The 12,896-nt window shown below is 41.2% G+C and overlaps 1 protein-coding gene across 1 annotated transcript in view; it reads left to right on the top strand.

Moving 5' to 3' along the window:
* Positions 1 to 597: 597 nt before the first annotated feature.
* The window catches only part of LOC126354035 (A disintegrin and metalloproteinase with thrombospondin motifs 7-like), a 423,933-nt gene continuing 411,634 nt past the window's right edge, over positions 598 to 12,896 (top strand). The window contains exon 1 of the mRNA XM_050003371.1: positions 598 to 687. Within this exon, the coding sequence (XP_049859328.1) occupies positions 616 to 687 (72 nt within the window). The 5' untranslated portion in view covers positions 598 to 615. The remainder of the gene's footprint in view (positions 688 to 12,896) is intronic.

Genomic DNA, 12,896 nt, shown 5'->3' on the forward strand with positions numbered 1-12,896 from the left:
TCTGAGCACTATGGGACTTAACTTCTGAGGTCACCAGTCCCCTAGAACTTAAAACTACTTAAACCTAAGGACATCGCACACATCCATGCCCGAGGCAGGATTCGAATCTGCAGCCGTAGCGGTCACGCGGTTCTAGACTGAAGCACCTAGAACCGCTCGGCCACTCCCGCCGGCCATATTAATGTGCAATAAGAAGAGTCCTGATGCTTTTGATCATTGTAGTCCGACTTTCGGTAAGTTACCATTTTGTTCACCAAACTACAGTGCGAAAGTGTATGGAGCTTCTTCCGGGAGTCGAGGGACACGGGTTCGACCTGGACTAAAGCCAAGTAATGTGAAGATAGGGACAGGGCCGCAAGGTCAGCAGGAACGGTCTGTTCCCATTATTTCGTAGAGGAGCGGCCGGCGATGAAGGCGTAAGAAGGGGCGAAAAGCGTAATAGCGAAGTAGTGCATGGCGGGTTGTGCAAAGTGCGGGCGGCGCGAAGACAATGGCGGCGGGAGGGGGCGCTGCAACTGGAACTGGAGGGGGCTGCAGAGTGCAGGCCGCGAGCTGCGAGCCACAGCTGGCGGCTCCAGTCGCCTGCGGTCGGCCGCGCTCGCACGCCGCGGCAACATGCCGCCTCCACAGCTGGCCCTGCTGCTCACGCTACTGCTGCCGCTTCTACCTCTGCTGCGCGCCGTCCAGGTAGGCAACCACCGGCGCACAGCTGGTCAATGCCGCGGATAGATGACATAATCTCTGCCTGCTCACCACAGCTGGATCAGCCCCGTTAACCAGCATCTACAGTGGCACACCGACCTGTACCTGGAGGATGTACAGCACGAATTCGCTGTTTGAGAAACTGACTACATTGTTGTCCTGGTGCAGATACTGGCGGATGTTTTTTACGAACCGCAACATAGTCGCAAATAACAATGGCCGAGGACGTACAGAATTTGTGTCTTTAATTCCAGTCGACAAAATATTGATGTCAGACTGTCAATTTCGGCCAATAATGACCTTCTACAGATCTGTCAGGGAAAGGCAGTTTACATGTTGTAAATAACAAAATAATGCAAAGTTTCTAATTTCGTAGACATAGAAAAAGTATAATTAATAAAAAGTTTGAAGAAGAAACGGTCAAATATTTTGCGAAATGATTTGTCTAAAAACAAGAGATAAAAAAGATCAGAGAAATATTAGACGTGTCTTTGAATGGTGATCAAAGTCGTGTAAATCAAATGACATGAGCCGCGCGGGGTGACCGCGTGATCTCAGGCGCCTTGCCACGGTTCACGCAGCAGGTTCGAGTCCTCCCTCGGGCATGGGAGTGTGTCTTGTCCTTAGCGCAAGTTAGTTTAAGTTAGATTATGTACTGTGTAACCCTAGGAACCGATGACCACCGTCAAATGACATGCCGACTACGAATTTAAAGTTAAATGGTTACATAGAATCTTAAAATTTTAAAGAGTACCAGAGAATGTTTGCTGTTCCTTATTTCTTACTTTTAAACAAATCATTTCAAAAAACATTTTACCATTTTTCGTCTATTTTTATTTCTATTTTCAAGTTTTTTTGAGAAAGCATGAAATTTAATATATTTAAATCTAATCGATGTCCTACTTATTCCTAACGGCACTTTCAAGCAATTAGATAATTTTTCTGCGAAACTGGACCTCACGCTGGTCAGTTTGATACCAGAGTTCTTCATTTTCCACTTCTGGACTGGCTATGAAATTTTCCCTCATATCACTAATCAAGTTTTTCGTAATTAATCCCAAGTACTTTCAAGCAATTAAACATTTCTTTTTTTTTTGCAAAAATAGATCTCATGCTTGTCAGTTTGATACCCTATTTGTTCACTGCACGCTCTTCGTTTGGCTTTGCAAATTCACACAAAAATCCATTGTGTATTCTAAAGAGTATTGCTTTCGCTCCACTCACGCATTTGACTAAAAATATGATTAAATATACTAGGTTAAAGCCAAAGATATTTAACATGATTAGGATAGTTATACCACTACGACGATGTCAGACTACTTTTGTTTCTATCTTCTGACGGTACCACTGTTCTGTAGCTCCTCCTGTTTGAATCAGATGTGTTTCGTCACATTATTAAGCATATGTTTCATGTGCATATGAAATTTAGCCTTTTCATTCTTTCATAATTTATTGTTTAAAAGATGTCGATTGTGTAACATTTGCCTGTGGTTTCCCTTTTCCTGACAGATCTGAAGACTGTCATTATAGACCGAAATTGATAGTCTGACGACAGTTTGTTTCGACCGTAGACTGGAATTAGAAAAACAGTTTCAGCAACAATGGATGTATCGTGAAAAATATTTGGTGTAAAGTAGTACGTTCGCTGCTGATACTTGTTATTTCTAAAGTGAGGAAGTCACACACTTACCCACTCTCCGTTTTCTCCTGTTTGATTGGAATGCTACTGCTCTTGTTGTTCTGATACTGCACCGTACCTCCATCTGAATCTGCTTACTGCGGAAAAGTCATGGTCTCCCTCTTAAATTATTGTTTTCCTCCCTTCCCTCCGTTGCTAAATTAACTATCCTTGACGCAACAGCATATGAACATATCCCTTCTTTTAGTCAGTTTGTGCCATAAATTTTTCCCCAGTTACATTGAGAACCTCGTTATCAGTCCCTCGATTTTCCTCTCTATTCTGTAAAACTGTTCTGTAGCACCATATTTCAAAATCTGTTTTGTTGCACCAACAACAAAACATGTCTAATATTTTTAGTGTCTCACTTCCTAATCTGATTCTCTCACAATTGCCTGATTTAATTCGGTTCACGCAATTGCTGGTGGTTTACTTTTTTTAAATTGTGATATTATAACCTTCTTTTTTTTTTTCAAGACACTATGTCTAATACGTTTAGTTGATCCTCTAAGTCAGTGATGGAATTAATTTATATTTTTCCAGGAGCTTCAATCCTCCATTAAATTTGTCCTTAGTTTCATTTGTTGCTCGCTCAATGTACAGACTGAAAAACGTTGGGAACACGTTACAAATCTATCTCACTGCACTCTCACCCGCTGATTTCCTTTCACATGCTTCGTGCACTACAACCACAGCCTGGTTTCTGTATAAATTGTGGACAACCTTTAGCTCCTGGTCTTTATCCGTGAGAACTTGAGATTTTCAGAAATCGCATTATAATCGACATTAAAGTACTGCTTAAGAACAAATGTTAGAATTTCTCTTTCGCGTGGTCTGAGCGATGATTTCTTCTGCGAAGTCTGTTCTTGGTGGATTTTGATTTCTCCCGCCGATATTATTAAATACCAGAATTTTTTTCTGAAATAGTTTTGAGCTATGTCCTAGATGTATCCGATATAAAAGTGAACTGTTCCAGTGAACAGATGATTTTGGAACAGGATCTTAACGTTTTGACGATAATAAAACGTATATAAATGTCCCGAAACATTTCTCAAAAAGAATATTTGAGCGCACGACATCCACGTCCTGGGAAACAATAATTTATGCCCACTGTCGCAGTAAGTCAGCATTTGATAAGGGAATGTGCAGTTCAGCGAAGCACTCTGTTTATAAAAAAAAAAAATGCCAGTGGCGTAAAATGGCGGTGCTATAGTTTTCAGGAATCCTAAATATATCAGCCGAGCTTACAGGCGGCTTCATCGCGAACTGGCAAACACGAAGAAGAGCCCGTAACTCAGAAATCATCTGAGCGTAATGGCAGTTGTTGTTGAAAGACTTGAACTTGGTTTCCACAGCCGACCACTCGCCCCTGAGCCACTCGCTATGCTGCCTCAGTAGTTCGCCTGGGGACGCCGCAGCCGTGTGGCACGGGGTGTTGGCGAACCACCGCATTCTCTCCTACCTCAGAGCTTGCCTCGAAGCTAATAGCGGGCAATGGCCCATTCACGAACTAGGGATGATTTTGATTTTCATTCGTATGCTGTCGCTGCAGACCTCAGTTACCGCAAAGGCGTGTTTAAATCTGTCTGCCTCGCCCTTAATGGCAATGCACCCACCTTTGGCACAGGCGCAACATAAGGCAACCATCTCGAGATATTTTTTACGTTTATTTGTACCTACATGCGCTCGTCTAAACTTCAAGAGGAACTGCCCTGCACAGTACATAATGGGTACTTTATTTACATCGACATTTACAATTGTGGTGTCAATATTAATCTAATTACATTTTTATCTTACATGCGATATACACTGATTAGTCAGAGCTTCGTGGCCACCTACTTACCTGCGTCTTGATTCATCTTTGTAGCGCAACACAGGAGCATTCTGCATGGTATGGTTTCGACAAGTTCTTGGCACTTAAGGAGGTTGTGGCACTCGATAGCATCCCTGATGTGCTCCATCGGCTAAAGAACCACGAATATGCTGGCCAAGGCATCAACGTGAGTTCACTGTTGATTTCTTCAAACACTGGAGCACGACTCTGACCGTGTAACACGGATGGTTATCCTGCTGGAAGATATCATCACCGTCAGGGAAGTCATGAAGCATGAAGGAATGCAGGCGGTATGCAAAAATGATCACGTAGTCCACAACTGATGCTGCCTTCCATTACTACACAGGCATCATGGAAACCAATGTGATTGCATCTCGCAGCATAATACTCCCTTAATTGGCCTGCGTTCTTGGTGCGTTCGCCTAGATGATTCCATATCTACACGCGTCCATCATCTTGATGTAATAAGAAACGCGATTCATCCAAGTGACACGTTTCGATTGAGTCTCGGTCCACTCTCGATGTCCTCGTGGCCACTGCAGTCGCAACTGACGATGTCGTTGCGTCAACATGACAACAAGTAGGGGTCGTTTGCTGCAACATAGTGTGCTGAGCTGTGTGCTCCAAAACACACGTGTCTCTGCACGCATTTTACTTCGTTATCAGATGTGAAACAAACAGCTACCTATCCTGCTTTACACTGAGATGTCAAAAGCCATTGGATGGCGATATGCACATGGACAGATGGTGGTTTGATCCCGTATACAAGGTATGAAAGGGCAGTGTATTGATGGAGCTGTCATTTGTAATGAGACGATTCGTTTGAAAAGGTTTCCGATGTGATTATGGCCGCAAGACGGGAATTAACAAATTTGAACGCGCGAATGGTAGTTGGAGCTAGGCGCATGGGACATTCCATTTCGGGAATCGTTAGGGAATTCAGTATTTCGAGATCCACAGTGCCAAGACTGTGCCGGGAATACTACATTTCAGGCATTACCACTCACCTTGGACAACGTAGTTCCCAACGGCCTTCACTTAACGACCGAGAGCAACTGCGTTTGCACAGAGTTGTCAGTCATAACAGACAAGCAACACTATGAGAAATAACAGCAAAAGACAATGTGGAGGTTACGGCGAACGTATCTGTTACGACACTGAGATGAAATTCGACGTTAATGGGCTATGGCATAGGTTTTGAATAATTGACGCAAGTACCTTAGCTAACAGCACGACGTCGCCTGCAGCGCCTCTCCTAGGCTCGTGACCATATCGGTTGGCCCTAGACGACTGGAAACTCGTGGCGTGGTCAGACGAGTCCCTATTAGAGTTGGTAAGACTTGATGGTAGGATTCGAGTGTGACGCAGACCCCACGAAACCATGGATTCAAGTTGCCAGCAAGGCTCCGTAATGTTGGGGGTTATGTTTACACGGAATGGACCTCCCCCTCTGGTCCAACTGAACAGATCATTGACGGGAAATCGTTATGTTCGGCAACTGTGGAATTTTTATGTGCCTTGCCACCGTGTCACAATTGTTTGCCAATTCTTTGAAGAACATTCTCAACAGTTTGAACGAATGATCTGGCAACCCAGATCGCCCGAACGGATCCCATCGTCATTTATGGGACATAATCGAGAAGTCAGTTCGTGCACAAAATCCTGCACCGCAGTTTCGTAATTATGGATGTCCATAGAGGCAGCAGGCTCTTATTTCTGCAGGGGATTTCCAACGACTGGTTGAGACCATTTCATGTCGAGTTGTTTCACTACGCCGGACAATAGGAGGCCGACACGACATTAGGAGGCATCCCATGACTTTTTTTACCCCAGTGTACAGAGTGGGCAAACCTCCGGCTTCCACGTTCTGTATGAGGAGAGGTCGTTCAACACCTTGTCACATACTCGTGGTTTCAGCATCCTTCAGCCACTTGCCACAGATGATAACAACAGCAGCACGCGGCAGCCAACTTTTGATAAAGTAAATAGACATTTCAAATTGAGTCTGAAAGCGAAAGTCTGAAGTCAGGATGTTTGCCTCTTTATATAGATTGGGACTTCAAGTGGAAATTATTCAAAACTGATTGATCAGCAAGCAAAGCACAGAGTTGCACGAGGAGTAAAGGCAGAACGAGTGTGTTACACAAAAAACAAACGAAAAACAAGTCTCTATTCCCTTTTTCAAGTAGATGCGCAGTCGAAGACATTGGCAGAAGTGCTGCCTACCCTTGCGCCTAAGAGTGCATTGTAAGTTTGTTGTTAAAGTTCACTTGGCGTTCCTCTAATCACAAGAAAGTTATAGAAATACTATAATGTTTCAATGATTTCAGTTTCGATGGTGGAAAATTATTTGCTTATGAAAGTTTCATATTTCCTTTACACATTTCCTGGAAACATATTTCTCTACGCACAATACGGAAAGCAATCGTGAAAATCTTTTTTGAGCAGGTGGATAATGACGATGTGGACATAGGTTTATCACTTCTAGATTTCAACAAGATTCTAAATTTTTTGCCTTATACATTTTAATATCAAACTCTCCGCTATAAATCTTGATACCATTGATTTCGACAGACTACTTACGAGATTTAACATCTACCTTAAAAACAGATAGCAGAAAGTCGTCTGAAGATCGGAGAGGTTATCCATACTCTTCAAACTATCGTCTACGTAATTAATTATTATTATTATTATGTACATCTGAAGTAGTAGCCACAGGAGCATGTTAACCCGCTAAGGATGTCAGGTTAGATGTAAAAGATGGTCTCAAGGCAAGGCTAAATAGGTAGGTAAATAAATAAACAAAACAGAGAAATCTTATCTTGCCATCTGAACCTAAAGACATGAAAGTATTCCTTTTACACATAAATATGTAACAGTAATGGCAGAATAAAATAAAAGAGGTTAGAGCACCACGCCCCGCTTATACATTACATTCATCACTACCACTCAGGCGGAGAAGAATGAAAAAAGGGAATCCGAGAACCCATCCCGGTATTTGGTAGAAGTGATTAAGGAAAAATCATAAGAAATGCAGAGTGCCACCTTGCTCTGTGCACACTGTGACAAAAACCTCGTATTTTGCGAAGACAACTTAGCAGTTTAGAATAGCACATGCAGCTAATAACAATAGCATAAATTATCCATTGAATGCTGTTCTGAAATAGCGAGCATCATCCCATTCGGCAGAACGCATGCATTAATACAGCACTTTATCCTTAAGGCATAAATCTGTCCGACGAAGGGACAGCTTTGCAAGTATATTTACTTTCGATCACGTGAGCTAACTTGTATTCACTGTAGCTATACCCAAAATATTGCAGAGATCCTGTGAAACATCGGAACATAATTATAATGTTAATGGCTTGCTTGTTGTTGTTGTTCTCTGTCCTGCAAAGTTTAATCTCTGTAAACCGTAACTCCCATGCACAATAAAACAGCGCTAAAAATATAAACAATTTTCGACTTATGACTCAACTCTCAGATTCTAAGTGAAACATAAAAGAATGTGATCACTGCAGTGTTTGAAGATGCACTCTTTACACGTGAAAAAGCCAATATTTTTCAACTTATGTCTTACTATGCGTAATTTTCTTGAGCATCCAAATATTCTACCAACAATAAGAGAAAATCTATTGCACATACAACAAGCATCATCCACTAGTATGTTTTAAGTTAGTCTGAAACCTATAAGCAGCAATGGTAGTAGAAAAGTAATGTTCAGAAAACATAATGATGTGAGTGTATTTCATGCCACAAACACAATATAGCAGGAAGCGCATGCATTCAATAAACGTCCTTGGACCGGTAATTTCGGCGTGTTCCAGATTTTTCGGGAATATTTCCTGCGGACCACCAACGCTAAAGGTGAGCAACCACAATAGATCGGTCACTCTATAGGGCTAACGAATTCTCCTCAAAGTGGCAGAGGCAAGATTATTATTCATTCACGTATCGTCAAGCATGGATGTCATAAATCACTCACCACTGACCTTATGCTGCCAGATGACATGTGTTGCCAGTGTAAATGCAGCAGATCCTCGCCTCCTTTTGTCTGAACATGAAGTCATATCGCTTTCAAATCGACAGCATGTAAGCGGGAAAACAATAAATACAGATGAGTGGATGAAGAAAAGAAAACTAAATGAAGGTTAACAGGATTCATTTTCTTCCGTGAATATCGTAATAGCTGACGTCACTACCATCTATCATCACTACCGAAGGTACGAGAACAGCAGTCATGTTTTATCCGTGGAGGTAAAAGCATAAGAAACGAATGAAAGCGTTACCCGTAGGAAACAAGAAAAACACTACTAATAAAAAATTAATATTCGCTTTGCTTCTTATCGAATCTAAAAAATGGTCGAAACGGACTTGATACTGGAGGAATGACGCAAATCAATCAATGCTAGAATAATAAAATGTAAAAATATTTATGTACGCAGGGATACGTGATTTGATTATTACATTTATTCGTCGGCGTACGGCATCTAGAACATTACCGCAAAACTAGGCAACGTCATTATTGAAGTATAACTTTGTGACAACAGCACACTCTAGCTTTTTATTCTTAAATTTTGTAACTCGACTCACTTTTCAACACATAGTTCTTGCATAGCGATGCCATTAACGATGAAAGCTACAGGTATATGCTACTCATAAAGCCATTGTTTGCAGCTAGAAAAACATGTTTGTAGATTTGTCGGAAACTTTCTGCTACTGCCGATAAATCTGGAGAGCTAACTAACTGAAAGTAAGTTGAAATATCGACAGTTATGAAAAGGGTAGATTGGTGCTCAACATAAAGATGACACACTAAGCTTTTGACCAAAATCTTTTTCAGAAAAGAAAGGAAAACACACTCATAGCCACATAAGCAGGCACAACTCACACACACGTTACACTATCTCTGGCCGCTCTAGCAGTTCGGCTATAATGGCCGAAGAGAGCGGTCATGTGTGTGTGTGGGTGTGTGTGTGTGTGTGTGTGTGTGTGTGTGTGTGTGTGTGTGTGTGTGTGTGTGAGGTGTGCCTGCTTATGTGAATATGAGTGTGTTTTCCTTTCTTTTCTGAACAAGGCTTTGGCCAAAAGCTTATTGTGCAACTGACTTTTCGTTGTGCCTGTCCTAACTCATCTTTACAGTGAGTAGCAATCTATACTTTTGATAATTGTTAAAATTCCAACCTGGATTTTCCATTGTTTGAAAGTAAATTGATACAAATATGTTATATGTGGAAACTATTCTGTATAAGAGATAAATTTTTCAAAAGTTTTGTTCAGCAATTGGGAAACGAAAAAAATTATGTCCATAGATTATAGAGATAACATGTGACAACGTACATACAGCAGGAACACGTATGACAAATAAAATTCTAGAAAACATGTCTCATTAATGAAATTGCAGATATTTTCGAATAGTTCAGTAAAAAAATACGAAGTTTCATCTCGCATTATGTCTTAATTTCTAAATATAACACATGGCTGGTCAGAATATTGTCTTAAATCTGTTGTAACTTTGCTTGTTCTTGTACCGCCGAATTTGTGTCTAAACGTTTGAACTAATTACTTTGCTTAGAAGATATTGTGTTAAATGTATTGTGGCCTGTTTAATACTCATACGGCTCCACTGACCAGATGCGTAAATAAGTGTGTAAAAGTTTTGTTTAATTACCTTACTTAATGCAGTTAAGTTTTATACTGTAATTTATATTTTGTTTCAATGAAAATAGACCAATAATTATTTGGATTTTAAGAAAATCATAAAAATAAATTTACTAATATTGGCAGGCTTCGTGACAAAGGTTTTTCTGTGTATGGATAAAACAAAATTCTTAAAACTGGACAAATTTCTGACCACGTTACAATTGTGTTTAGTACTTATCCATCTTCAGTAACAGTAGTTGCATACATCGAAATAATCAGCAACCAGTTTTGAAAAGGAAATTTTATTTTCATAACCGGTTTCAGGCACTTAGTGCCCTTATGCAGAAGGTTGTAACTACCGCATTATTTGCGAATATCAACAATAAGATTCACGCAGCATATTGCTGTGGTCATATGCTTCACAGCGCATCCATCTTACTGTTGACACTCGCAAATAAGGCGATAGTTATAACCTTCTGAAAATGTGCCTGAAACCGGTTAAGGAAATAAAATAACTTTTATGCAACTGGTTGCTGATTATTTCGATAAATTTATAACTGTGCGTAATAAAAAAACACTAGGCCAGGCCATCTTTGTGACAGATAAATTTAACTCTATTTTCCCTGTCTCAGGCTTTATGTCACAATGGTATCCTGAGTTGCGAGAGAGGGGGGGGGGGGGGTATCTTTGTGACAGTTAATATTCCATATTCCAAATACCTCATTGCACATAAAATCTTTGGAGCTCCCAAAATTAAAGGATAGAGGTTATAAATATCCACATAAGTACAAATATAATGTAACACTATATATATGTACAAGATTATGCTACCAAAGTGCTAAAAGAGCCATAAAGTTGCCCAGTTTTACAGTACTGGATGGTTTGAAATCCTGAAACAGAGACGTAGAGGCAGCTCTCAGTATTCCTGGTGAAAGTGTAAGGGAAGAGGGGTCCCTCCGGGAGTTGCATTTCTTTGACCACTGTTCTTCTTAAGCTGGCAGCTGGCGCTGAGACAAGGCCGCAGTTAGTCTAAGGCTGCATTATGCGACACCGCATCAAGATGAAGAGCTCCACGGAAGACACGAGAAATATAATTCAAAATTATCGGATCTGTGTTTGGGAACCGCTCTTACTGAATTAGTTCGAACTGCTATAAGTGTACTAAACTATTCCTTATACCGCAGTTTCTCGCCATGGCTTTCAATAGTCCAAACGAACAACGCCACAATTTAAATGAGGCAGACTTACTGAAATGGAGAAATTGCGTACTTTTGTCACATGTGAGCGAACCGCTCTTGGAAAATGTTACAACGCTACTGTAGGCAGCTACGTCGTGATCCGTGTCTCGAGATAGCGGCCGATCTTTCACGACTGCTTTGTAGCCGGAACCAAACTCACACTTTACCAACATCGTTTCTGGAAACTTGGTACGTCGATACCGGAGTCGAGAAGGTCACGTTATCTAGCGATAATCCACTTTCCCGTCCGGCGAATACAGCTTCGCTTCCGGTAAGTCTCGAGGCGTCAAGCACTAAAAAATCGCAAAAGGATTTTCACAAACAGTTTACGTTGGCGTAGTTACAGGTATCAACGAAGTTGTTTGCTACTGCCTCTTTTACTATTAACGGTATTTATTGTATTATTCCTGGTAAGTTATTTTGTAACATGATTATTGATGTATGGTTTCAGGCAAAAAGGCCAGAAAAATTTCAGTTGTCTGTAGCTGCATTGATAAGACTCTTTACGAAGTGAGTACCACAGAAACAGCCTTAGGCTTAGGGAAGCTAAATCGATTCGCTTAAGCCGTAGCAGTGTCATTTTTGCCGCCATCACCTTATCGGTGATGCCCTCTATTATTGCCACTTGTAACTTTTCTGAAACTCTGCGTTGTTAGTGAAGATTGAAATGTTTCCATGTGAAATGCCCCATTCGGCACAAGATGACATCCTCAACTAAGTCTGTGTTGTAATATTTCCTTTGCACAATAGACAGACATGAAACGAAAAACTACAGCTATATCACCCCTTTGTCATAATTTTCAAGGAAATTCAAGCGACTATCATCAGTCACATTGAAAACGCAATCAAGAAAAAGTAACATTTTAGCTTCGCGTTGTTATCTGATGAGGGAGTATTAAGCGGAGAACCGTTAGTTTGCTAATAAATAAATATCAGTGGTAAAAAATAAACTGGAGTGAAAATATTAAAGACGAAAGTAACTGCCAAGTAACATATCTCGATGAAAGCTGGACTACATATAACACGAACTGCTACAATATTTTCGAAAAGGTAGCTGAAAAAAATACGCAGTGAGATGTTCAGAAATGACACTTTTATTCAAAGACAACAATTACACTGAAGTCATCACGATTTGCAGTATGATGTTCCCCTGGACGTTACGAAAAGCCGGACATGTTTATTAATAGTGTTTGATCACAATGTATGACGATGCTTGCTCTGCAATGTGCTGCTTTGCTAGAGTTTTTGTGGTACGGGTTTCGTTCCTCCAGCAGCGCGGTCGCCAGCTGGTAGATGGTCGTTGGTGCATTGGATGCGCTGCAGTACGTCTCCCCATCGCATCCCCCGCTTGCTCGATGGGCAAATAGTCCATTCTCCGAATATCTTCACGCTCCAAGGACTCCTCTCCCTGCTCTGTTCGATGCGGTCGCTCATTGTCATCTATAAAAATAAAGCCGGGGCCGAATGCACACCTGAAGAGACACACACGAGGAAGGAGGTGTGGTGTCACTGGTGAGTGTATCGTGTTCAAACATCTGAAGGACAGTACACCCGTGGAATATTATGCCCCCTCCCCCCCATACAGTAACTCTTGGTCTCCAAAACGATCATGTTGGACAATGCTCCTGTGTCTATTATATAATTCACCCTTCAGACTGAATCAGACTGAATCTGCTCTGTAAATTGCACATGCTGTGCTGTGGGGCGATCGGTACGGTTGTAAATGAGGAACTCACTCTGTACGCCGCGATCGTACTGTAGACACTATTATTGTTCCAAGATGGCCACTTTCGACAGTCTT

This window comes from Schistocerca gregaria, chromosome 3, assembly GCF_023897955.1.
Source record: "Schistocerca gregaria isolate iqSchGreg1 chromosome 3, iqSchGreg1.2, whole genome shotgun sequence".
Taxonomy (NCBI): domain Eukaryota; kingdom Metazoa; phylum Arthropoda; class Insecta; order Orthoptera; family Acrididae; genus Schistocerca; species Schistocerca gregaria.